This window comes from Opisthocomus hoazin, chromosome 3 (genome assembly GCF_030867145.1).
Source record: "Opisthocomus hoazin isolate bOpiHoa1 chromosome 3, bOpiHoa1.hap1, whole genome shotgun sequence".
Lineage (NCBI taxonomy): Eukaryota > Metazoa > Chordata > Aves > Opisthocomiformes > Opisthocomidae > Opisthocomus > Opisthocomus hoazin.
The window spans coordinates 23957951-23984670 of record NC_134416.1 but is presented as its reverse complement, the minus strand read 5'-3'; the positions used below and the strand labels follow the sequence as shown (position 1 = coordinate 23984670).

The window sequence follows — 26720 nt, the reverse complement described above, 5'->3', positions numbered from 1 at the left end:
GTTAGATGCATTATATCATTATTCAGGTTTAATCACATCCAGACTAATGACACATATTTATATATAAATATATAAACAGACTCCATGGAACATTTCTATCTTAAAGTCTCCTCCATGGTTTAAGATTATGCCTATTTGATTGTGCTATTGCACATCTTATTTTGTGAAGAATGTCCAGAAATAAGGCTTTGTATATCTGGAAGTCACAGAAATTTCTGAGACCATGTATGCAGTGAAAGATCTTTATTTTTAGAAGAGATAACTGAAATTAAGACAAGCCTTGAGGAAAAAAAGAGTAACTAACTTACATCTCTTTGTCCTATGCTGCTTTTAGAATGTTAGATGGACGTGTTTGCTCTGCAAGTTTTCAAACATGATTTTTTGAACCCTAAGTTCCTAAATACTTCTCTTTAATAAGTGACATTACTTACAATGAAAAGTTCTGTATCAAAGCACGATAAAATAGATGATACTTATTTTATTTTATTCAGACTTGCAGAACAATACCTGGTTTTCATTTACTTCATAAGTATATTCATTGAGAGTCTCATTTGTTTCTAAATCTGTGTATAATACACTTTTACTTACCACTCTCCTACATCAATACGAACAATTGATCTAAATAAATACTAGTTCCCTAAGAAAGCAATAACTATGCAAATGAAGACCACCTACTGACATGATGTAAATTTGGTAGAATTTTATTCCATGATTTTGTTCTCAGATTTTAGTGTATTTCTATCAAAAAAGATCTATTTTAGTGGATTACAAGCTACACAGCCAGAGAATCTTCAAATTACTATTTGGGTTTTAGAGCATGGCTTCTTAATCAGGAGGAGATTGATTCATATGAAGTGCTATTGTGTCTAAATTAATCAATCTATTAGTACTTCCTGCTTATCATCGTTAATTGAAAGAGGTTGGTGCATTACCATACAACAACTTCTACTAATTTATTAATATTTATAACAATTAATACAAAAAAACTGTAAGCCATTTACCTCAAGAGATATCAGCTGAACAGGTATCCACAGTGAGAAGATACTTATCTTTTATTTTTGTCTCTGTCTTCTGTTAGTATTATTGTTCTAATATATTTGATCAGTAAAAACCTAAAACTGAAAAATATTTGTAATTAATTTTTTTTGCCACTTTTACATGTAAACATTAAAAAAATAATACTTTGCATGATGAGTTTTTAAAAAGCAGTTTTTAAAAAATATTGATACATGTGACTGATATGCAGCCAAATGCTGGTCATTTGGCTCCGAAATCATCAAAGGGATCTTCCCTGGTGTTCAGCTGTGTTGGTGCTGAGCTCCACTGACACTACTAGAATGCCTTGCATTACCTTACTAGGCACATTCCTAATTTGGAAACAATGTGATTCCAAACATCCTTTGAAATTTTCTTAAGAAATATTTATCTTCATGCAGTATACATCTCAATGCCATGCATCTTTATGGATATTAAAAATAATAAATGAAGTATAAGGGGGTCATGATAGAGACTTTCTAGTAACTGGTTTTGAAGTAGTAGGAGTGCTCTTTTCAGGGCTATTGATATATAAAGAAAACATTTTCAAAAAATTTTAAGTGCTTTAGCTGGGTTGTGGTGGTGGTAATAATGATTTATTTAATAAACAGTTATAGCAATTATAGAAACATTATATTAATACAAGCTGTAATACACCAGGGAGAAGTAGACTTTGTATTCAATTATTTGTATTTCATCCTATGGATTCATTGTACTTTCCCAGATAAAAAGATATTTCTATGCCATTAATTTGTTTTTTAAACTGTGAATACGTAGCATCCTGTGTCAAAACTGTCATCTGCTATGCTTTCATATTACAGATCTCATATATAGCACTTCTGTGTGTTCTTTCTGTAATCAAATTTAATTGCCCAAAATTTCTTTCTAAATATATATGTTACAAGCTGCTTGTGTTTACAACAAAGTTTTGGTACAGTCTTGGCTTTTGATAGTAGATGAAAATTATAAACTGCCAGATGTAGAATAAATTTTTTAATCTACAGAAAACAGTGGCTATCAGATGAAATTTAGTGTTGTCTTTCATTTCATTTTATTGATTTATATTATTTATTCTATTTCACATTTTTTAATGATATCTTGATATTGATCGTAAAATGTGGATAAAATCATAGCATCTTTTTGTGGTGTATAAACTTTTCTGGAGTTCTTAATCTAACATCTGCAGCGTTAATGAATTATGAGCAATGTTTTGTGACTCATTAACAAACTGCAAGTTGAAATTAGATCTGGGCTTATAATTTTTTTATTACTTTTTATGATTTTTGGAAGAACGGATTTGTTTTGCTAGTGATGGTAGCTTCACAGTTCTATGTAATTATTATTACTTTTCAAGATTGATTCCTCCCATTCTTTTGCTACAAGTAGATTTTCTGTACAGAGAATGACACTGTCCCTCAGATATTCTCCATGTCTGAAATGGCAGTGTGTGTTTTGAATGTGAAGTAATTAAGTAATGAGACAGTTGCTTTGGCACTTAACTTGCATGCATTTGCAGTAACTTAGACTTCTGTGAGATGAGAGTAACATTTGGTTCTGAAAAAATATCTGTCTGCTCAATTGACCATGAGAGTTAATAGCTATACATTTGTTTTTCTCACATTCTGTATTTTGGTCTTGATAATATTGCCTTTGGCAGAGCATTACAATAATGCAGTCCTTTCCAGAGTGTGTTATGTGGATTCTGATATTCGTGGGCTTGTATATACTTTTGAAAAAAATCTGGTTTCCGTTTTGGGTATGTGAAGTTTGGTTCAGCACAAATTGCAACAATTTAACCATTGTAAAAACTACTAATGGACTTCCCATTGGTGACGTTAAACTGAATGTTCAATACCTGAAAAACAATACTTGCATTCTAGTAGGTAGCATTCCAAAAACTTGAACAGTCATGGACAAAAGTGTTTATGTAGTTAACCTACCTTTTACTATCCAGCTTGTTCTTCAGCTTCGTTGCAAGGATTGACTTTGCTGTCAGTTATAACTTTTGTTATTTCCTCAGCTCCTATACTAACCCTGTCTTTACTGTTCTTTTTCAACAACAGTAGTTTAACCACTTCTTCCTCAGCTTTCTTTCTCCTTCTGGTGTCTGTGTTCTTTTTTCCCCCATTTACTAACTCTGCTCTGCAGACTGCTCTCTCAAACAATTTTTGGCCCTTTCCCTCAGTGTCAGTTTTAACCTTCTGAATACATCCTCTCACACCCATCTCCTTTGTCTATGTCTGTCCATTACACGGTGTGATCACAGAAGAAGCGGAATCATCAAGGAGAAGAAACTCAGGTCTGTCTCTTCTACTGCTTTTCTCTGTGTAATTTTTTTCATTTTACCTTTCCTATAGATTTTGTCACAGTTCACCTCACATACTTTTCACTCTCTTCCCCCTCAATATATTTAAATATTTGCAAACTGTTAGAATTTAAGTTTAAGATGTTTATGTAATTTCTTTTATCTATACACAATGTACTCTACAAAGTGTTGAAAGGTAAATGATGACATGTGTGTTATACCTTAAGACTTTAAACTGATTTGATTTCTATCATATCAGTATTTATTTCCTATCCCCTTTAGCTGTAAATTAGCCTTTAAACTTCCAACTATAACATGAAAAAAATCTATACTTTGTTTTATTTTTGCATTTGAAAACTGCTACAAAATTAGGGAAACTCTGATATAACTAGTTGTTTTTTCACCCTGGGAACGATATAATTTGAGAACTGAATAATTTTACAAGTTAAATTTCAAGCATTGTATTTTGAGACTTAGCTTCATTGAATAAAAACTATTTTGATTAGAAGTAAAGTTATTAGTGATCATAAGCTATTCTTTCATGCCAAAAAGTGTAACACATAAGGTTATGATAACAAGAGAGAGCGAGAAGTCAAAACATTGAAGGAGCTTTAACTTAGCCATATTGTTCATGGCTTTTCTTCATATTGTGCATTGCTTGTGATTTCATCTTTCATGTCGAACTTTAATCTGCCATTTTATTGAATTTTCTATGTACTTTAAGTTACTGGCAGAGAACTAATGTCTAGCAAGGCATTCTAGCTCTGAAAATGCAGTAGTTGTTCACATTTCCCTGCTTGTAATATGTCCGAATGCCAACGAAATTCCCCATATTTAAGTTAATTAAATTTACCTTTAAAATTTAAATTTACAGTTTTTGTGTCAAAGCTGTAATTAATTTCCTGTGCCTCTGCTATCATCCCAACAAATCAGAGAAGCCACTTGGATGCCATTTAGCTTCAAAAATCTGAAGCAGTTTTTGGGTACAGTGATTGGTCCATTAAACTTAGGTGGCATTTAGTCAAACGTTTTTGACTTTTCACTATTATGGTTAACTCTTTCAGATCTAACTTTTACCATTGATACTACTCTTGTCCTAATCACAGTCAGAGATTATCTTTATGGGATCCTGCAGCTGTTACTTTCTGTGGTTTTCATATTAAACAAATCTCAAGATAGAAATCACTTCAATTACAGGGGAAAAAAGCTGAATATGGATAGTGAAGACAACTGGTGGTGTGGTCTGAATTCCATCTGCTGTAAATCACCACTGTTAGGAATTAATATACTGTGCTGTAGAAAGACTGAGTTTACTTACCTTGTGCTTACGATCCTTTCCCAGTTCCTGTGCAGTGATTCTGAATCTCTTTCATTACAAAAATGGAATTAGAGGATTGGGTGACCTGTTTCCTATCTTTTTGCAACAAAAGAAAAGGAATGTTGTGGAACTTTTTATTCAAGAATCTTTGTCTGAGTGATTGACTGATTCCATACATTGAATCGAAATATTGAACCAGCCCATCTGATTTCTGGGGTTGGAAGAAATCAGACCTTAAAATGATATCTAGTGTCTGAGAAAAATACATATTTTCATCACCTATGTTTCTTGAACATATGTGAGAAGGCAGCACCTGTGTATTATTAACTTTTCTGGACTTTTTAATTTATATGGACATTTGAAAAACACTGTTTAGCTCACCAACAGTGTTAAGTAAATGTGCTAGGCACTTAAAAATGTAACTGTATAGCACAGAAATGCAAAATCACGATCAGCAGTCAAAAGTTATTGTTATTGCCCTTTAACTCAGGATCAGTTACTTTGTTTTGTGCATAGTAATATATTTACAGATGTAGATTTCAAATGGGTATGCTTTCATGTTTTCCCTCAATGACAAAATAGCCTACACATTTCAGTACAAGGCACTTTGAGCAGCTGTGTGCAGCTAAAAGCAAGGGTGAAATTTCAAAGGCATACCTTTGGAAGGAGAAGCTTTCCCATTGTTTTATTATTTGCTTTAAAAAGTGTGGAACTAGGATTTTCCATTTACAAGTTTCATTAGGAAACACTTTTCACAGTATTTGCCGTGCTACCAAATGTTCACGTGAATTAAAGGATTAGCTATTGATTTGAGGTGTTATTAGACCAAGAAGTGCTGTGAAAGTAAAATTTCTGACTATGTGAATATGGAATTGAATGAAAAATGTTGCCATTTACTCTCTCTGGACATTATAATCTTTAATTGCAAAAACGAGAAAATTTTATTCCCTGAAAAATACCTAGGTTTTTTTTAATTGAAAAGTTCTATGCAAGTGCATGCAAAGCTTATGCTGTATATTTCAAGCACAAAAGCAAGTTTGGAAACCAGCAACCTGTAATATTTTTATATAAATTTCTTATCTGCAGTACAGCTTGATAGCATCCTTAATGACTAAATCCTGTTTTCCTTGGGAGAAAGAGGAGCTTTGCAATGCAAATTTTTCACAATTTGTTTTTAAAATCATATTTTGGAAATAATCTATTATGTTTCACGGGACCTAAGTATTGTGAAAAGTGTTAGGGAGACATATGCCTGCTTCACCTCCCTATGCATTCAATATGAGCAATGGAAGTAAGCTCTTGCCTGCCAAAGAACCTTAGTGATGAAGCAGACATATTCCTTTTCAACAGTAAAATGGTTCAGACCAACCAGTTACCACTGTGCCAGAAATTACTTGCAATTGCAAGCAATACTTACTGTGGTCTTCAAACATATGAGATACAGAAAACATTCTTCAGCCTTCTAGGCCTAGACATGAGCTGACTCAAGTAACCATACCCAAAAATTCACCACCCAAACTATGGAAAGGCTGATCCATGTCATCTTAAAGGCAGTCAGTGTACCTGCAGCAGAAATGGTGCTGGATAATAAATTCTAGGTTTATTCCAGGATGAGAAGGGATGGAGTAGTGATGCCCAGTCAATGCTTCTTTCTGAGTAGGTGGATGGATGTTAGAATGTAGAGTAGTGGGAACAGCTCCATTTCTAAAGGGCCATGAAAGGCAGGGAAATAGAGACTCCAGTTCTTTTCTGCAACATCTGGAGCAAAACTCTCATATTAAGAGTGCACAAAGGATTAATGAGTGGTTTTGCTAACTTTGAGAATTAAATTCAAATAGACAAGGACTTTGAAATATGATTTTTTTCTGTGTTTTATCATTTTTACGGAAAATGATGTTTCTGTGTAATAGCTTGATTGCTGAGGGTGAAGCCTACAAAAAACTAAGAAACCCTATTAAAGATGCGTGTGCAAAGTGGAAGAGCTCACAGCCCTGGAGAGTGGAGGGCCAAACAGTAGAAGGGTCTGGCAAATAAACTGTTGGAGAAAGTAAGGGCAAAAAAAGTCATATGATTGAGAGAGTTAAAGAGATCAACTGCAGTGGAAGAAAAGGACAACAGTTATTTGGATTTGTTCTTATCTTACAGTATCATGAGACATTTTCCAGTCCTTCCAAGAGTGAATCTACTGTGATAAACTCACACTTTATAAACAGAACTTGACATCCCTCTATTTTTGGGTTATTGTTATTATTCAGTGACACACTTTCTTTTAAAGACCAGGATGGCACTTTGTTTTGTTTCTGTCTTTCTTTTGTTGAAAAGAAGTTTCTGCATGGAATTTGTAACATTTTAGCACAAATATGATTAAATGACTTGTGCATCTCTGAAGGCTTCTGTGATCTTTAGTTTGAAAGGCGTGTTTAAAATCTGAAGCCTTAGACTGTGACTGAGATATTTAAAGAGCCTAACTCTGTATTTGGACAACAAAAACCAAAGGGCTAGGCAAACTCCAAATTCAGTTTGAAGGTTCTTAGCATGTTAATAGATGTATCATATTGGATGGCTGGGAGGCTCTTTATCCTTATTTTGCATTTTGATTAGAACTAAATCCAGAAACCAAAGGTCTCAAAATCCAGTCCTCAAAATAGCCATCTGTACTGATTCATGCAAACAAAGGCCGATCTTCAGTCTGCTGAAGGAAAAATAGTAAAAATATCAGATTATATAATTAAAAATGAGAGCAGAATTGTGCAATAGCATGAGATATATATTTTTTATCAGTAAAGATTTGCTAGTTGAATTTGTAATTCTCCTGGGACTTACTTGCAAGTGCATACACCACTGTTGGTTTTGTGTTCTTTGGTAAATTCTTTGACCATATTTCTGGTCATTGAGATGTTAATGAAGATGTCTTGCATTCTTAGGATGGCCGAAGAATTTCTGTTAATAGCTGTTTGCTTTTCTGGAAGCAGAGGCATAGTTATTGTCAAGTGTTTGTGCCTATGTTTTCAAGTGGCTACATCAGAATGTGAAATAATCTGTGGTTATATTGTGGAGTATACCAGTGGTGGGAACTCTGAGGAACTTGCATCCTTGGCAAACAGGATGTTGGAGAGCTTAACAATAAGACTGTGCTCAAGCTTTCATGAAAACAATGCAGAGTTTATTGCATCATGGCTGATCTGAATGGATTATTATGAGTACAGAATATAGGGGCTCACTGATCCCTCAGAGATTTTTCTTTTAAATTTTGCATATTGCTCATATAGAGGGAGGAAGTGTCAGAGTTCTTTAGAGAAGTGAAGTTGGGTGTTTTAGCTAATAATCATCTTACTGCATCTTTAACAACACCTTTTGTCATGTGGGCACTCAGTATTTTTCAAAAGACACCAAAATGTGTGTACACCTTTGTATGAGGCAGCAAGGGTGAACATCACAGAGTACCCTGTAAAAAATCCCTTTGGAAAAGGATCCATGGGCAAACACACCATAAAAAAAATCTAGTCTTAACTCTAATTATTATTTAAATAAACATGCAAAATAGAGCTTCCCAGCTTGCTTCAAAACACCTTCATCCTTTATCAGCCGCACTGATCTATCGCTAGTAATGAAGACCTGAGCTGACCCTTTCACAGAATCACAGAATCACAGAATCACAGAATCACAGAATAGTAGGGGTTGGAAGGGACCTCTGTGGGTCGTCTAGTCCAACCCTCCTGCCGAAGCAGGGTCACCTACAGCAGGCTGCACAGGACCTTGTCCAGGCGGGTCTTGAATATCTCCAGAGAAGGAGACTCCACAACCTCCCTGGGCAGCCTGTTCCAGTGCTCCGTCACCCTCAGAGGGAAGAAGTTCTTCCTCATGTTCAGAAGGAACTTCCTATGCTTCAGTTTGTGCCCATTGCCCGTTGTCCTGTCACTGGGCACCACTGAAAAGAGCTTGGCCCCATCCTCCTGACATCCACCCTTCAGATACTTATAAGCATTTATTAGGTCCCCTCTCAGCCTTCTCTTCTTCAGGCTGAACAAGCCCAGCTCCCTCAGCCTCTCCTCGTAGGGGAGATGTTCCAGTCCCCTCATCATCCTTGTAGCCCTCCGCTGGACTCTCTTCAATTTATGAACCCGCAATTCTAAAGATTCTTTAAATTTTTAACCTACATCACCACACCATCTTATTCATTTCTTCTACTAAGCAGTGCCATGTATTCTGCAAATAATCTGAAGTAACATTTTTAACATGGTTTAAGCATGGTGACAAAAATTTTTTTAATTGCTGAGAAATGTCCCCTGGGTTTCAGTCTTTGTTTGGTGTGTCAAGTTTGAAGCCAAGAAGAAAAGACCCCAAAAAACCAGCAAGAAATTCTCAAACAGAAAACAGGAATGCAAAGGCTTGCTCTCCCACTAGGAAGCTGGCTAACTGAAATTGTCTTCATTCTAGCATTCCCTTTTAAGGACAGTAGTTGGACACTTCAATCTCATGTAAACAGCAATATAAAAACACTTAAACAACGCTTTATTTCTTTTTTTTCTTGTTCACATTTCTGTAGGTGTCAGTCATATTCTTTTCATTCAGACTGTGACGTGGATCACAGACTTCTTGGAAAGGCCTTGCTTTCTGCAACAGTAGCTTTTTTATATTTGCCACACATTGGGACATAAAGCCCTGGAGCAAAGTTCAGCAACCTCTCATACCACACATCACCTGATATTTTGCTAGACCTGTGGCAGTTGGACAATTATATTTTTCACACTGTAGACAGCCAGAATGACAAAATATTGAGATAATTTCTTAAAGGTAGGTTTGAAATTGAATTACTCTGGAAATCGGAGGAAATGTAACACTTTGAGTGCAAGACATTTAACTGACAAGTTTTGGCATTCAATGCAAATAAATTCCATTTTGATTTTAGTAGACAATCTTGTTTCCTTTGCCTGTTTTGATAGGAATATTGTTTCAGGGATTTTTTTTCAGTATAAAATTGATCTTCCTGGATTATCTTAAATAACATTTCAAGAGAAATCTCTAGTAAGAAATTTGGTTAGAATTTTTAAAATTACTTACAAAAAGTTCGAGTCCTACGTACAAATTAGATTTTTAAAATAAAATGTTATTAAATAAGTTGCACTACTTTAAAAAATCAGACTCAATTTTCAACAAAGCACTGAAGAAGCTAATTTATGCACTTTATAAATACAATTGCTAGTCATATTGCTGATTTTAAGTGTCTGAAAATATGAAACATAGAAGCATAAAACATTTAATGTCCTATCTTATGCCTAAACTCAGAGACAAACAAGGAGTTCCACATCTGTCTTTTCTAATAAGATGCACATCCTCCAGTGCTGGAGGCTGCAATTTCTGTCATTCAAAGCAAGGAAGTCTAGGCTTATTTTAAGTCCCAGCTTGAGCTGATGTAAATCTCTTTCTTCCAGACCCCAGGTGAAAGTAATGTCCTGAACGAACCTGCTGAACTGATCCCTGCACAGCTAAAACAATTGCAGAAAGGACAGTTCAAGGGAGAACCAGGCTCTAATCTCAAGTTTGGAGCAGTCAGCTTTGAGTGAAGGAAGAAACCCTGGGAGGAAGACTCTTAAGCCCAGCACCTCCCAGTTGTAACCTTAAGGCTGCAGAGTGAAACTTCACCTTATCGTTCCATAGAAGTTAGCAATGTTTGAGCAATTGTTCGACGCTGCCACCAGTATACATGGCTAGGGAGAAGTCTGCTATCCTGCTTCTTCTGTGGAACAGTTATTCTATTCAGACATGTACAGAATGGTCATGTTCTGCTCCAAATCACTTGAGGTCATTGTTCCATGGGACTTCTTGGGGTGAAGTGAGTGAGGCCTGCTGGGGCACTTTGGCCATGGCACCTCCAGGTTCCCATCAGAATGGCAGAGCTCATTGAGTTAAGGCATTTCCAAGGAAATATAACTGATCAAGGCCTTTTTAGATCAGTTTCAGTTCTTGCTAAGTCCGCTCTTGTATGATTCTCTTGATTTGAATTCTTTTTTATTCATTTTGTCTTCCAGATAGGTGTTAGACACCTATTACATACATCAGTACCTGTTAGAAAAAATAGACCAGGGGAACATGTCTGTGTCTACTATTTTATGAAATGTCAGTGATCATTATAATAGCAATGTTAACTGTGATGGTGGAAGAAGGTTTTGATAGAGGATATTTCAGCATTTCAATCTCTCTATTCCTATAGTTCATATCTATATTTCATCAATATACTTCAGTATATCTGTATTCTGATTAAGGTGAAAACATATAGTTATTTTCTGTAATGTACAGAAATGTCTCCATAAAAGCACCGATTTTTTTCTCCAAATTGTTCAATTCTGAAAAACTTTGGTTCTTAAATTGAGATTATTACACCACAAGGTACAGTATGTTCTTTTCACTTTGTAAACCAAGGTTAATTCAAGTGATGTAGAAAAATATCGATTAATGTGCTGATATTGAAGAAATCATTTAAATAGAAATACAGAAAGATTTTTAGAAATGACTGGTGACTTTGTAATGTTGTACTATACAGTTTGAGACATCTAAAAATCATGTCATAGTGATTTAGTGTTTTTCAGAATTTTCAAGATAATATGCCTCACTATAGCTTTTTTGATTTGAGCACCTAATAACTGGAGGAAACAAAGGCACTAGTTACTTTAGTATCAACATTCTGAACCAGCTCTGATTTCTTCTAAGTGATGACCAGCCTCATAGCTGCTGTGAAATTCTTTACTGTAGAGAAGTTAACATTCTTTTATTTCATCAATGGACAATACCGATACTGTTCAGTTCTGCTGCTTCCCACCGAAGTGAAATCTTTCTCAATTCAGTCTTCTTTTTTCTAGTACTTTTTCAGACAGCTCTTCACAATACAACTGAAACCTCAGTTTGAAGAGTAGGATCCACTGTGCTGACCTTTCTTATAAAAATCTAAAGGATTTGTTTATTGGTGAGATTTGTAATAAATGTCACAGCACTTCAATTACAGTTTTAAAATTCGAGAATCTAACAGAATTTTATGCCTGCTATTACTATGGTATTCTTTTCGATAAGTAAATTTGGAAATATTTTTCTATATGCTTTTTAAACATGGACCAAGAACAAGTGAGAGTTGCATAGGTTTCAAGTTTCCCTTGTTTTGACAACATCTTTATTTAAAGACTATGCTTGAAAGACATCCAGACTTCTGTACGCAGAGAGTTCTAAATATCTTAAAAAAGGAATTATCCTATATAGTATTAGATTTCTGTATTCAGATGATATTTCAGGCAAAGATTTCTTTTCACCATGCATATGAAATAACTTAGATATGTCATCATTCTGTCTGAGCCCAAGGGTATTTTAATGACTCTTACTTCACTTTCATCTATTTTGCATTATGTTGAATCAGTGCTATTGCTATCAAATTGCTTTCTGCTTTAGAAAGTAATGAAGCAGCAGAAGACAGTGTTGTATTTGTAGCTTTTGTATTGATGACAGCAATTAAAGAAAAAAAAAAAGTAAGCTTGAAAAGCAAACACAACTATCTCTCTGCCTTCTTCAGTCTCTACAACCCACATAGATAATATAGGCCAGGCTACCCAAAGGCCAAAGCAGAAGAACGTAAAAGGTTTTCTTTATAAACTGTGTACAGTATGGGGCAGGAAAGACTGGGGAATGGATAGAGTTTCAAGAACCCATTTGGTATCCACTGATTTCTGAAAGTGTAGGCTTATGACTTGCCATATGTGTTTCCCATTATTTTTCCTAAGAAGTCCACTAGGAGCTACCAGGAGAACAACCTTGAACCCAATACGGGATGGAATGCCAGATCCTGTCAAAGTGTGGTGCATTATTTACACTCTCTGCAGGAACATATTTTTCTTTCTTGCACTTCTATCTTGCCTCAGTATGATTTCTTTCTAAGTATGACTTCTTCCCCTGCTTTGATACCTATCTACAAAATGATATGTCCTTAAAACATAACACCTCTGTTTCCCTCTTCAGTCTGTGTACTGTGAAGTAGATCATAATGTTGTGAGCAACCCTTAATAACCAATAATTCTGGAAAAATATTTAATTTTAATTATACATGCTATTTTTGGTTTGTAGCTTGGGGTTGTTGCTCCACATTCATGGGATTGTTTTAATTGAATTTAATATCATTTTGGCTTACAGTGAGAAAAAGAAACAGAGAGTCTGTTTAAAAGTTAATGTCTTTCTAATTACAGTAAATTTCATTTGACTTAAAATTCTTTCAGATTACTTACCAAACTTGGATTTCAGAGTGCAGTATTTATGGGCTGCCAAACTATTTGATAGGGATCCAATATATTTTCATTTCTTTGTGACAGAGGAATGCCCTGAGCTATTTACAACCTTTGATATGCATTCAGCATATTTGCTGGCATCAGTTAGTTGGATTTATGTCCATGAACTGGGTTTTGAGTGTTACTGTTAGTGTCTTTTGTTCTTCGTACTTTTTTAACTCTAAGTCAAACTACAGTAATATCATTATAAAACCTTTTAACCTGTAGAAGCTGTGAGAATTGATTAAACCAATGAAGATTTAAAGTAATTACTGAAAATCATTCTGACACATTCAATTTTTATTCTTGAACCATTAGACTGCATATTGTGTGTGCACTGCATAAAACAGATAGCACAAGCAAATTTTTTACTTTTATTTTTGTGTCATCCTGTTCAAGGAATCTGTAAAGTAACCGTGTCTGACACTTTCTTTGCATTGAATGTGTTAATGATTCTGGAAGTGCACAAAACACGCATGGGTCCCCTCCAGTAAGTTTTCAATAAGAGTGCACAAATGTATACACTAGCATGCAGTGAATATGCCTCTGGATGTAGAGCACCATACTTGGTTGGTTGACTAAACTCATCAATTTAAATTTGGTGGGTTTTATTCATTTTTCCTTTTTAATGCATGATTTATATTACTTTTACTATTATTTCTGCATTTTCTCTCTCCCCCTTTTTTGTTTTATATATCGCTTTCATTTGTTTATAGAAGAAAAGAAAGCAGAACCAGAGAATGGGGATACAGGTAGGGTGACTTATTCAAAATATTTTCATGTTTTTGCTCTTAAGTTCTTTGATCGATTATCTTTAAGCAAATGTGTAACATAAAGTTGGATCACAATTTTGATGTATTTTGGGGATTTCAAAATAGACATTTGGAAATGGAAACTAAGAAAGGGTTTTACCAAACATATTTCCTTTGCTTTTTCAAATGAGTCACATTAGGGTAAGAAATGGGAAGAAAGAGACAAGGATCAGCTAAAGAAGACTCTCGTACACCTTAAGATTTCTATTCTGTCCTTCCCAATCCAGGCACAGAGTGCGCGCACCTGCACACTGCCTTTTTCCTCTCTATTGCACGTTTCTGACTTTCAAAATCTCACTGTTTCTGCAGTCCACTCATCACTAGTTTTCCCCCATGCCTGAACTGCTGTGCCTCCAAAATTTTATATCCCTCTTGCCCATGCCTATCCAAAACTTTATCTGTCCTAATATTTTAAGAGAAACTCCACTTTACTTTCATACCCCAGGTTTCACTTTTATTCTCTGTGCCCCAGAAGCCCCACTCTACAGCAAACTCGCTCTCCAAACACATCACCATCACCAGCATCTATAGTAGCTAGAATAGTTTAAAAATTCCCACTGGAGAAGGCAATGAAAGAAAGAATGAAAGAACACAGCTCCCAGGTGGTTTTGGTTTTATTTGTTAAATATGTAGGTTTACCTTAGGCTAAGCTGGGTGACGATGTCATTTTATTGTCCCTTTTGTCTCTTGTGTGGACCACAGGCTATTAGCTGAAGAGTCTTACCCTAGAGAGTAAACTGTATTTGATCTGAAGAGCAAATAACAATCTTTAGCTCCAGGCTGAATTGAATGATTGCTTATCTCCTTGTAAAAATGTGACTTTATGATAAGTTGAGGTCAGGAGAAATTAAGTATTAACCACACCACTGATTATAGCCCCTTAACATTTTTAGCATGAAACAAACATTTAGTTTTCAGTTATGACAAGAATTTTAATGGTGAAGTAGCTGAATCTTATCTTATTTCAAGTTAAAACAGGAAAATAATGTTTTGCATTCGAAGCTGGACCAGGGATTCTAGTGCCTGCCCTGAGTCCTGTTACAGGAATTATACAGCCGTCACCTAGACCATGGTAGGAATTACGCAGATGCCACCTCAACAGGGCTCGTCCCTGGGTTCTGCTGTAATAAAAGAATCAAACAGAGTTCCTTCTTCCACCATGTTTAATATGCAGTAGTAGTTATAGCTTGAACGGAGTGCTTCTGAAGAGGGACTCTCCCTGATGATTGTAACTGGATTTTATAGTCTCTATAGGTCGCTTGAGTTCCTGATGGCACTTCTGCTCATCCCATCCTGTTCATGACATCTGGGGTCTTCTCTTCTGGTTTGCTCCCGCAGCCTCCAGGCACTCTTTTTGTCTGTGTCTTGTGACATTTCCATATCTCTTGTTACAGAATATCTTCTAGTCAAAGTTTTACTTACACTTCCTTATCTACTGGTTACATTTTCACAGATAAAAATAAAGGTTAAAGTGTAATTCATGTGGCCCAAGGCTGAATTTACTTTAGACACTAGTGCTAAACTCTGGCACAAATTAGTCTCTCCCTACAATCCGTGTGGATCTGAGGGCAGGTTACAGGGTTGCTGTGCACAGTGCTTGGGTGCCTTACTCTGGCATTTCAGGACTGTGTTTGCACTGTAGTTGTGCTGCTTTTCCTCAGCACATCTCTTCTAAAAATGTGGAGGATGGCTGGTATTGAATCAGCAGGTGGCTCTTTGTCAGCCAGGAATTTCCCTGTGCTAATGAAGACCCCTCTAAGCTAACATTCAGGCCGTGAGGTTTTTAACATTAGAGAGTTGTTCAAAATAAGTGAAACTCTGATGTGTTGCATACAGTGTAATGATCCCAGCTGTGCTTGGTGAGCAACACCAGGCTTTGTTCCTCCATAATTCTAAATTTTTTGGTGGAAGTTTGAGTGTCTCTGGCTACTTCTGTTGGAGGCACAGCTACTGTCTAGAAGCAATATTCTGGAAGGAAGTTAAGGCAGAAATGCACAAATGAACTCACTTTTGCCTGGCCAAAATTTGTTTGCATATACTTTGGTACATTGTGGCGGTACCTGAAAGTGTATCAGAAGTAGCTTTATTTTTCTAGTGTCATTCTCCATAGTCCTAAAAATGTGTTGTGCTGGGCTCTAGCTAAGCACCTGATTAACACCAGGGCCCAGTCCGCCTTGTGTTATCAGTGTTGAAGCTTATGTTCCTACATTTTCACCACTATTGATAACTAATCATTAGATTCAGGTTAGTTCTTATTTGTCTACCCATACTCCATATACCCCTCCCCATTACAGTGGAGTCCTTAGTATAGGACTGATGTTCAACCTTGATTACCAAAATCGTATTAGGAGCTGAGCTTCCTAATGAACCTGTACAGTTACTGAACTCTCTGGGAATACTTTCTGCTCCTGCTAAACCACCACGCATAGATTTCAGCTAACTATGGATTTACCAGCAGAAGTGGAGATGATGATAGCCCTTCATTTTCACCACTCAGCATAAAGTGCGTGCACTCTGGACCATGTGAATGGGAAGTGCTGTGACACTCTCTCAACCGTTCCTGCTCCCATCCAGATCACAGCTGCATCTAGCTTAAGTTACATCGAGATTAGCCCGCAGCAGGCAGTAACCCTGCACACTCTTTCTGCACGTCAGCTCCATGCACAGTGCAACCGAAGCTGATCTTCTGCATTATGAACTTTCCATTGCCCTGAGTGTTCCCTCCTTTTGCATATAACTGAATTCACTTACCCGTTAAAGGCAGTTTCAAAAAGACATAGCAAATTAGATTTTTCTTTTAATAAGCTTTAATGGGAATGAATTTTTTTCTCTAAATTTTGCTGTCTTTTTTTTCTCTTGAGACTAAAATATACCACCAAGTTTTCTTATTTTGCTACAGGGAACTCACACTGAGGGCTTATGTGTTTTACTTCCCTTTCAACAGAAAATTTCAGAGTGCTTGGTTTTCCAGACCATGAGCAACTGGTAACCTAACTTTCACTTCACCAAATAATCAGATAGGAATTAATATTTTCTAATTTATGCTCAAGAGGTGTTATTTCATCACTTCTCATAAGCTGAAGTTTGGCAGAATATCTGGGGAAAAATAACGTGTGATGATTTCGTAAGAAAACTTCATATGAAAAATTGGCAAATTTCCCTTTTTGGTGAAAAATATCTCCTCTGTTACACTACTGAAGAATGACAAGTGGATTTGCAGAATGTTATGATTTCAGCGAAAGACAATTTTTTTCTTTAAGAAAAAGTTAAGAGTGTTTTACTTCAAAACCACTTATGTGTTTCTTCCATCACTGAAAAAAGAAAAATATCATTTTCCAGTATAAAGGGTTTTTTTTGAAGAGAGAAAATAGATTTTTAGAGCTTTTAAAACTAGATCTTTAAAAAAAATCTCTACATCTTAATGATAAATTGGCAAGTATTGCTTTGGAGCCTATAATGGTTGAGGAAAATTGTGATAGGAAAAACTAACTATATTTTATTTTAGGAGTTTTATCTCCTGCTGTCTTTTTTCATTTTGTTTCTCCCTGTAAAACAGTATTTTTTCTTTTTCATTCATCTTTGTTGATTTTCATTTCTCTTAAAAAAGTTTTGATGAAGGCTTTTCACTTCATGTTGTTTGTAGGGAGTACGAAATGGAGAGTTTGAATACGAAAATCTGAAGCCAGGGGGTTTATAGATAATAGTACAGTTTAGCCTTATTCCCTTCCCTCTTCATCTCACCCTCATCCTTCCAGATTTCCCACAAAGTGCCGCAAGATTTAGCTGGCAGGTCTCTCTAGTAGCATGTGTTACTGCCATTACTGTTGTCCAGAAAGAAAAAAAAGCTCAAGGGTCCTGTGCAAAGCCCCACTTTACTGTTAGATTATGACTCAGAACTGTGGTTTAGAGTTTAAAATAGATTTATACAGTACACTGGAATCTAATATTCCCATCTCAGTTCCATAAATGAAAGTCCATATTGCTCAATATATCTAATGTACAGAAACTTCCATTTATGACTACTGGGATTCTGAAATTTTAATCCTAGACAACTTTTGTGTTAAAATTACGGAACATTTAAGACAAATGTCAGTCAAAATGAATGCTTTTTAGCATTCAGTGTGTAATGAATTATTTTTAATTTATTCCATGTTAAAGTGGAAGAGAATCAAGGCTGTGTGTGTATAAAAGAGAACTATACTTTGTTTGAAAATAGTTTTTACATTCGCAGCTTTTGTCTTCCTCTTTTTTTTTCTATTTCTCATTCTCCCACCTCAGCTTTGGCACTTTCTTATTCTATTATGTAGTAAATTGTGGTGTTACAGTACCAGTTGCCTGAAACCAGCTGCTGCCTGAGTCATGTAGTAAAAGCCCATCCCTAACTGAGACTAATCATGTATTTGGTCCAAGAACAGTGAATCCTGAAATGATTCCTGAAGTTGTGTGTCATTAGAATGTAATACAGTGATGCCACTGGGTGGCTCTTTAACATTCCTTTATACATCTTTAAATTGTTTTGAGCATACTAAGAATGGGCTCAAATGGTAAACTGAAGCTCTGCCAGCCTGTGGTTGTTTTACTTGATTAGTAATTTGGTATAAAAATGCCGGTATCACACTACAGCAAATGCAGGATCTCCACCCAAAATACTCAGGTTGTCTTTGCATTCCTTATTTTAAACATAAGATTCAGTTTCTCTTGAATATTTTTGAAACTGTAAAATTCTATTCTTTGACAACATTCTGTTCCATTTACATTTGTTTCTTCCACAATGTTGGTTTAATTTTAATTGTGTAGATAATACAACACTTATTAAGATTCTGCTGAAATACTTATCTAATATTTTTCTCCTCTTAAAATATTTTTCTGCAAAATTTTAATTCAGAAACTGTAATTATATACACTGTAATCTAAGTAAATCAGATTTCGGCTCTTTCTGTTAAAACTCCACAAGCATAACTTTAAACTTGGATTGAGGACTACTTGTGTACTTATTTTCTTTTTTTTTTTTCTTTAAACTTAACAGGTGCAATGGATGTAGAAGAGAGGAATCGCCAAATGAAAATGAGCAAGTACAAACAGGTAGCAGGATCAGATTCCAGGCTGGAACAAGATTATCATTCTAAGGCAAGGGAGTTTTGTTTTGAAAAGCAACAAAACATGTTAAACTGAAATGTCCAATATCCTTGTAGAAAGTAATAGATGAGTGGGAGGTTGTTTCCTCAGGAAAAGTTTCTTGTGTGTCTATAATAAAACTATTGGAAACATGCAGCAAAACCCTTAACACAGACTGTTCTTAATTCTTAAAATCTGAGAAGGATAAGTTGAATCAAATAAAGGTGGCAGTGTAATTATCCATTGGAATGAACAATAGGGCCATGATTTAAAAGATCAAAGAGAAGGAAAAATGAGGTTTATTGAGTGACAGATGGAATGACAGCTATTGAAACCTGTTCATGGCTTTCATGTAGTTGAATACAGGGTTATCTTGATCTATTGAAAATCAGAAGGTGTAGTATTACTTAGTTTAATGGTAGCAGTTGAGCTTTTGGAGAAGTGTTTTATACAGGAACACAAGCTTCCACCCCAGCTGTGGCAATTTGCCAAAAATCTGAATCGTTTCGTAGTAGTATAGCCCTGAATATGCTATCCAAAATTTCCTGCTATCTGGAAAAGGGTCATGTCATATACAGTGTGTTAATTAAAATAATCAAGAAATTTTCAATTTAAACTTCTATTATACAAAAATAATTTAGTGCCCTCTAAAAGACTTCATTAATTGAGGTCAGATAGTAAGTGGGAAACAGGAGACTTCTGACCTATAAAAGCTGGCTGAGGAAGCGAAGTCTATTCTATTCTAGACTTTTATTTCCAGGATGTAGTTCCTTGCTCCAAGGATTGCCAAAGTTACTGTAAACTGAGCTGTTTCATATTTGAAGACAAAGAAATCCTCAAATTTATGAAGTATTATTAGTTTTGCAGATAACGTAGACTAATATACTTGATAAAATTACTTTCTAGAATGTACATTTCAGTGAGGGAAAATAGAGGAAGAGCTTTAGCAAAGCCCATGACAAAATGGAAAACACTAGTAATGAAAATTGAATTTGCAAAACAAAAAGAAAAATGTGGAAAAGGCTTAAGGCACTTTAAAACTCTGTAGATGTGCTGCATGATTACATGGGTATTTTACAAATGTGGTTTTTACTACAGAAGGCATAGGAATTTTTACTGACATGTGGGAGGGACTTGGTATATTGTCATGTTTAGATGCTTGTTTTATGTTGACACTTATGGTGTGTCTATATTGTCGGCTTTGAAAGGTGTTACCTTTTAGACATGAGCATAATACTGTGAGCAGACCTTCTTGCAAGTATTGATTGTATGTACCACAGAAACATGACTTAATGTATTGTATGTATAACCAGATTTATGCTGCTAATTTTTCTGCTCCCTTCATGCTTCACCAATATTTGAGTCAGAAATAGGACTGGTATGGAGTAAAGAGGATAAATGGGCTCTCATGTGAAGGAGCTGGATAGAATATAACTACCTAAGGAAACATTTCCTACCCTTGTTCTTCCATTTCACCAACACGATATTATTGGGCCTCACTATACATCTTTTTAATTAAAATTTTACCTTCAGTATTATTGAAATGTATTAAAGAGGAAAATTATAAATGGAATTATTTTATGAAAATGGTGATTTATTTATTGCACACATCAAATTGTCTCCACAAATAAACAGTTAATTTACTCTTCTGCCAAAGCGTAGTTTCAGTATTTGAAAATGAGTTATTTATTCTATCAATGAACTTGTGGAACTAGACACTGAATATTCACATATATGTATTAATTCAAAACGCATTCTTAAAGTTCTATAATTTTAAAGCCATATGAGAATCGTAACTCTCATAAACCATATGAGAGTTCCATCTTGACTTTTTTACCGCCACTGCTTCAATTCCCATTAATTAAGTGCTTGTATTATCTAGAGACAAAAGATGAGTAACTATGATTTATCTGCCTGGTTTCTACAAAAATTCCTCTGGAATCATGAACTGAAACACATACCTCAACTGCTGACTGAAATCTCATGTTCTGTATACTATTCAGTGACTTTGATTTTTTAAATCTGTCAAGTGGCACAATCAGCCAGGCCAGTGAGCCATGCCTGAGAAAAATGTCATTAAGTAGGCATCTAGCCACATGCAGGAAAGCTAGCACATGAAATTTTCTTTAAAATTTCTGTTCTACTTCTTTTTTGAAATGGAAATCAACAGCAAATATATGTGCCTCATGATTACTTTGAGGTAAGAAAAATATCTTTCCTTGCTGAGAAAGCAAAATCTGTAACAGTAGAACTATTTTAAATATTAAAATATCAAAATATTAAAATAGGCATGCTGTATTACACCTCTTTAGTTTTGTTCTACCTCTGGAAGTCAGTACTAGAGGCTTTAAAAGAAGGTACATACACTTGTATGGTGCATAGTCATATCTAAGAAGTTTGTGGGAGAAGATTTCTTCCAGACATCTGTATTCTTAGAAGCTGCTAATATACAAAATTGATTTGCCCCTACATTTTTTCCTCATGATTGATTGATAAAATTGCAGACTTTATTTTTATTATTCATATAAATGCCTAATTATTTTTTGAAAATTAAGTATTCTGCTTCCATAATATTTTGTACACATGAGTTTGGCAGGTAATATATTGTGTAAAAGAGTTATTTCCTTAAATGCAAAAGTTGCTCAAGTATGGTTTAAGCACAGGCATAAGAAAAGCAAGCAAGATATTTGATTTTCAGATAAACATATTTACAACTAAGGACACATGAGAGGAAAAACAGTGTGGGCATTAAGGAGTAGGTAAAAGTATTTCTGGTATTGGAACAACTGTTTCTTTCTGAATATTGAGTACTAGTAGACTTGTACTAAATAGGATATATACTAAAGTCTGAATTGCAGTGCTGGTAGAAGCTGACAAGCCAGAAAACCTGGATTCCGGGAATACAGAAAAAAAGCACAGTACCAGAGGAATGTTCCACCAGAGGAAAAAATACTGAGATAAAAGAGAGAAGATACTTCTTGTACTTAGGAGCTCTAGACGTGTTTGCAATCAATATGAAATCAATGTAGAATCAAGAGACAATTCCATCAACTTAGGCCACATTAGCCACTACAAAAGGGTCTGAGTAAAAGGCATTGAATGCCAAACTATAGGCAGTTGGATTTATGTAGGAGTTAGAATAGTGAAAAATTATTGTTTTCTTTAGGAACAAAGGTAAACCAGAGACTGGCAACTAGCTGACACACATTTAAACCTCTAAGTTTCACGAGGCTCATTTTATTTGTTTTATTAGGAGAAAATAATGACCTACAAAAAGGCAGAGAAATCCAGTTACATAATATAGCAATTAGTAATAGACAGTAATGTAGTAATTAGGAATATAGTATATTGGAGCGACAAGGAACAAAGTTCCTCAAAAAAAAGAGGTAAATGCCAGATGAAAACCAAAATTTTTGCAGAACTGATGACAAGATTATTTAGCCAAATGGAGAAAAAGTACACCAAATAGAGAATAATACAGAACACCAAAGAGGACTTCCCAATTCCACCTCCAATGATTCGTACTGATGACAAGACTAAAACTTTCTACATCATCAGGTGTACGTAATGCTGCAGTTCTATTAATCAATAACCACAATTCAAGTTTTAGAAATGAGCATAGTTCTCTCTGGTGTAGGAGACTAGTAGCATTAGGCATACTAGCATGCTGCTTTGCGATCTTCTAATTAGCAGGACCAAGACAAATTAAGCTGTGGAAAAGAAGAACTAAGCATGCGCTCAGTTTATCGAGTAGTGCAGATGCAGCTGAAATGCCCTTTGGAGCATATAGACACTGAAAAGTGCAGTTCTTCAAACTCAAGAACCACTTTATGGGTTATCTGTGTGAGAGAATGTGCAGAAGGTAAGAGCTGTAACACTGGAGGTGGAAGAGGTTGAGTTTGAAAACATCAGAAGCAGATCTCCTTAACTCTCAGTCTTGTTGCAATGTGCAAAAGTGTCCAAGAACTGCCTTTTTCCTCTGACCTGCAGTAAGTGGTTGTGTCATCGGTACAGCTATATGCTTTATCCTTTCACCTCTTTTGCTGGTTGAAACATTTGATTTAACGGTGTTTTGGGGTACACTTGTCCTTAAAAATCAAAACCGAGGAGTACACAGAGCAGCAAAGATGGCCAGCAGAAACACTTGTCACTTTTCTTCTTGGAACCCTTGTGGAGGAGGAGTTGAACAAACATGCAAGCTAATAGAATGATGAGACCTTTGATATTCTTACTGTATATAAGCTGTAGTTATTTCATGCTGGTTGTGAACTGGCAATTGTTTTAGAACATTTAAGCTCAGAGTTTGGGAGTTCTGTGAAGATCGTGATACGCCCAGTAATAATTTAATAATTTATAATAATTATGAAAGCATCTGATCTCATAATTATTTATTACAACTTCTGTTGTTAAGGATGTAATTAGAAATATTCAAAATGTAGAGTGAAAAATGAAGGCTAGGTTAGATTTCCATGTTCCCTCAAATAGTGCAGAAATTGGAAATCTGTTTTGTACACTGGGATAAAACTTGGAAAGATGAAATAATTAGAATGGAGCTATTCTGAAGAATAATTAAGATGGCAAAAATTAACACAAATATTTATTGCAATTAACATCTATGAAATACCTGTAAAACTAAGGGCCTAACCAGTTGAATTTGATAGGCTTATACATAGGAAAAGCTGTGCGTAGTTTTACAGGGTGCCTTTGTCTTCCCATTCCCCACCTCCCCACCAATAACCTTTTTGCTTCAGGAAATAAATTAGGCTAACAAAGAATTTTTTATATGAGGAGATTATTCTGGTATTGCCTGTATTGCTTTTGTGCTTTCCTGTGGACTAGTCAGTAATTGCACTTTTGGACAAGAAACTTGATAGCTAAACCTGCTGCTTGATCTGGAAGGACAGGTCCTGTCACTCTTAACAGCCTAATCAGGTTACCTAGTCAATCATACTCATTTGTGATATGTAAGGAATTTTGCTACTCATTGGCAGAGAGCGCCTCTCTGGCCCATAGTGCTGATAACACTTATATTTTCAATCGAGTATTTTATTGTATTTTTAACATAATTTTGTAGAATAAATTGCCAATGTTGAAGTTCTGGTTTCTGTAAACACAGGATTTAAAGTTCAATTATAAAACTTAAAAATGTAGCTAGATGAAATAAATTCAGAATTCTAGATTTGAGCTTTGTACATATGGTAATGTAGAAAATATATCTTCTTTCATTTCTATTTTTATCAAACTGTATTTTGCTGATGGGTTAAAAGTAGTTTAGTGACTGAATACAGATGTGGATTGGTGTGACTTCTAGTATTTTCTTCTTTAGTCAATGATTTGCAAACTTCCAGAAAAGATTTCTGTTGTTGTCATTTTTCTTTTTCATTTAATTCAAGCTCTTTTAATTTATTTTGGTTTTGATACTTTTCTGATTTTTTTTTTTAATAAGTATCCATGTGTCTATTAGAGATTTAGAGTATTCTCAGATGCAATACTCCGGTTAACACAAATACGGCATTCAAATGTCATAATTATGGCTGAAATACAAACATCTGAAAGTAGAGTGATACTGGCTTTATCTGTCAGATGGCATTTTCTGTTGTCCGCCATTTTCTTAGTTTTTGTGTAAGCTTCTATGCTAATCATATATCTGGAAAACAGAGGTTAAATACATTATAAAATGTTGTTAAAGTACCTTATAATTTTAGAATGAATCTCAAAGACAAAAAATTACTCCTGAAAGTAAAAAAATAAAATAATCAGTTTATTTTTGCTCTGAATATTCATGAGTTAGAGTTTATTGGAAAAAAAGGGATTTTCAATACCAGAAAATTACATTTTTCCATTTAAAAGATGCACAAACAATACTAAGTGTACACAAACTCTTGAGTTTTACAGCAATGAGTTAAATATTCTTTTGCTAAAAGCAAATGCTTTCCAGAAAAAAATTATTGTATTGATCACGTGTCAAATACACATCAAAATGTATATCAAAAGATTGCTATCAAAGCCAGATTCAATTAAGTAATTGTAATCATTCCATTAATAATCACATTTTAAAATTGCATGGGTGCTGTTTTGACCAACTTCCAGCCAGAGTAATCACTGCAATTTATCTTAAACCCTTTTATTCTGTTTGTAATAGAAGATATTTCCCTTTCAGAACTGCTTTGTACAGATACGGGAATTGCTGGAGTGTTAGTCTATTTTGGTTGAGAGTGACTAACTTTTCATAGAAAAGTCTATTGCTTCTGTTTACGGTTCTTATCTGAATTTGAGCTGTAGAGTTCCGAGACGCTCTTGAGCTGAGTAAAAATTAATGTATAAAATAGTGTGACTGTGCTTGAATTAATTATCTAAGATGTACTGAAACTGATGTTATGCTGATAATAAATCAGAAAAGGTACAGAAAACAAGTAAGAAAATTAACTGGAAATGTGTACTGAATATCTGAATGCCAAAGTGTGACATTCAGAAATAGGGAATATATGAAGTTAATTGAACTGCTGCAACAGTCAGGGAGCTCCAAGAAGTGAGAATGATAATCTGTGATAACATGTATCACACCAGACTGCAGTTTGTGCTACTTAATTCTGTGCCAGGCAGAATAGGTGCAAAAAGGACATTATTCACATTTGAGAGATAACAAGGGTAGAGCAGTGGTTCCAGCTAGATGGAAACGTATTAGCTAGTTCGATTTGCTAGGCTATTGACCTTGAAAAATCAAGAAAAGTGTGGCACGCGGGTAGAAAGGGTAGACCTGAAGTCCCAGTGCTTGCATGGAGCTTGCGTAAGCGTGTAGGATTCAAAATGGAGAAGCAGAGCCTCTGTCTGTCTGCCTGCTTCACAGCGGGGTGGTTCGGAGGCCACCAACACCATCAGAGTCAGAGGTAGGAGAGCCGGTGGGCCCCTCACCTTGCGTGTCTCCTGCACTGCCCAGCCCTCTTGCGCTGGAGCATCTCGAGGAGGTGCTCCTGGCACGGCCACTGGAGAGCTGCTCCCCAGGGTTCAGCTGGGCATGCCTTAGGTGGAGGACTCACCCGAAGTTTGCTGCTCTCGTTTCTAATTCTGACTATAACAGTGAGGCCTGTGGAGTGATTTTAGCAGTGTGGAAGTTCTCTTCAGTCCAGCCTCTGGGAGTGTTTCTCTTTATTAAACAAGTTGACTTTCTTTGATACCAGCCCCAAAGGTAGTAGTGGAAGTTTTGCCAGTTTATCAGCCTTCTCCCAAACAACAGATTTGTGGTTTCAAGGAATTTTTGCCATCTGTCATGCAAGAAAAAAAGCTATGTACCTCTACCAGATTCCCCCAAGGCATTGTATTTTTTTGATTTTTTTGAAGTATCTTAACTACATAATCTCTTGCAGTTAATTTTAGTGAATTTAACTGTGACTTCAAGAATCCATATTGCAAGTAGTATATATGAAGGATTTGGATGGATAAGTAACACATCACCGTTATTCTGTGAAAGCTGGTTTTGCACAATGGAGCTAACCAAAGTAGGGTCAGGACCGTGGTGTCTCAGCGTAGGGAGGTCTTTCCTTTGTAAAGCCTTAATGCCTTCAGCAACACTTCTAATGAGAATTGTCTCTGTGACCCTTCTAACCTGTGGTATTTCCAACTGTCATTTGTTGGAAGTAAGTCTTTGCTTACAAGAATTAATACTGATATAGTGTTAGGCAATAGAATATTTTCTTTAGTAATAAATCAGAAAGATTACTTCCTACAGATGGAAATCATTGTTTTAAGAGCGATTTCACTAATTGAAATCAGTGAATAGTAACAGGAAATAACAAAAAAAAAAGCAGTTCTGAAAATGTAATACATACTTCTGAGCA

General features: G+C 35.5%; 1 protein-coding gene across 50 annotated transcripts in view; it reads left to right on the top strand.

The window, feature by feature from the left end:
• The window catches only part of RIMS2 (regulating synaptic membrane exocytosis 2), a 534102-nt gene that overhangs the window by 420192 nt on the left and 87190 nt on the right, over nucleotides 1–26720 (top strand). For 27 of the 50 annotated variants that reach the window (XM_075415724.1, XM_075415741.1, XM_075415702.1 and 24 more), the window contains 3 exons: nucleotides 3302–3334; nucleotides 13675–13710; nucleotides 18797–18897. The exons of 2 other annotated variants lie outside the window; for them this stretch is intronic. In XM_075415724.1, coding sequence (XP_075271839.1) covers nucleotides 3302–3334; nucleotides 13675–13710; nucleotides 18797–18897 — 170 coding nt within the window. The remainder of the gene's footprint in view (nucleotides 1–3301; nucleotides 3335–13674; nucleotides 13711–18796; nucleotides 18898–26720) is intronic. 21 more of the 50 variants (XM_075415714.1, XM_075415708.1, XM_075415725.1 and 18 more) reach the window with 4 other exon arrangements.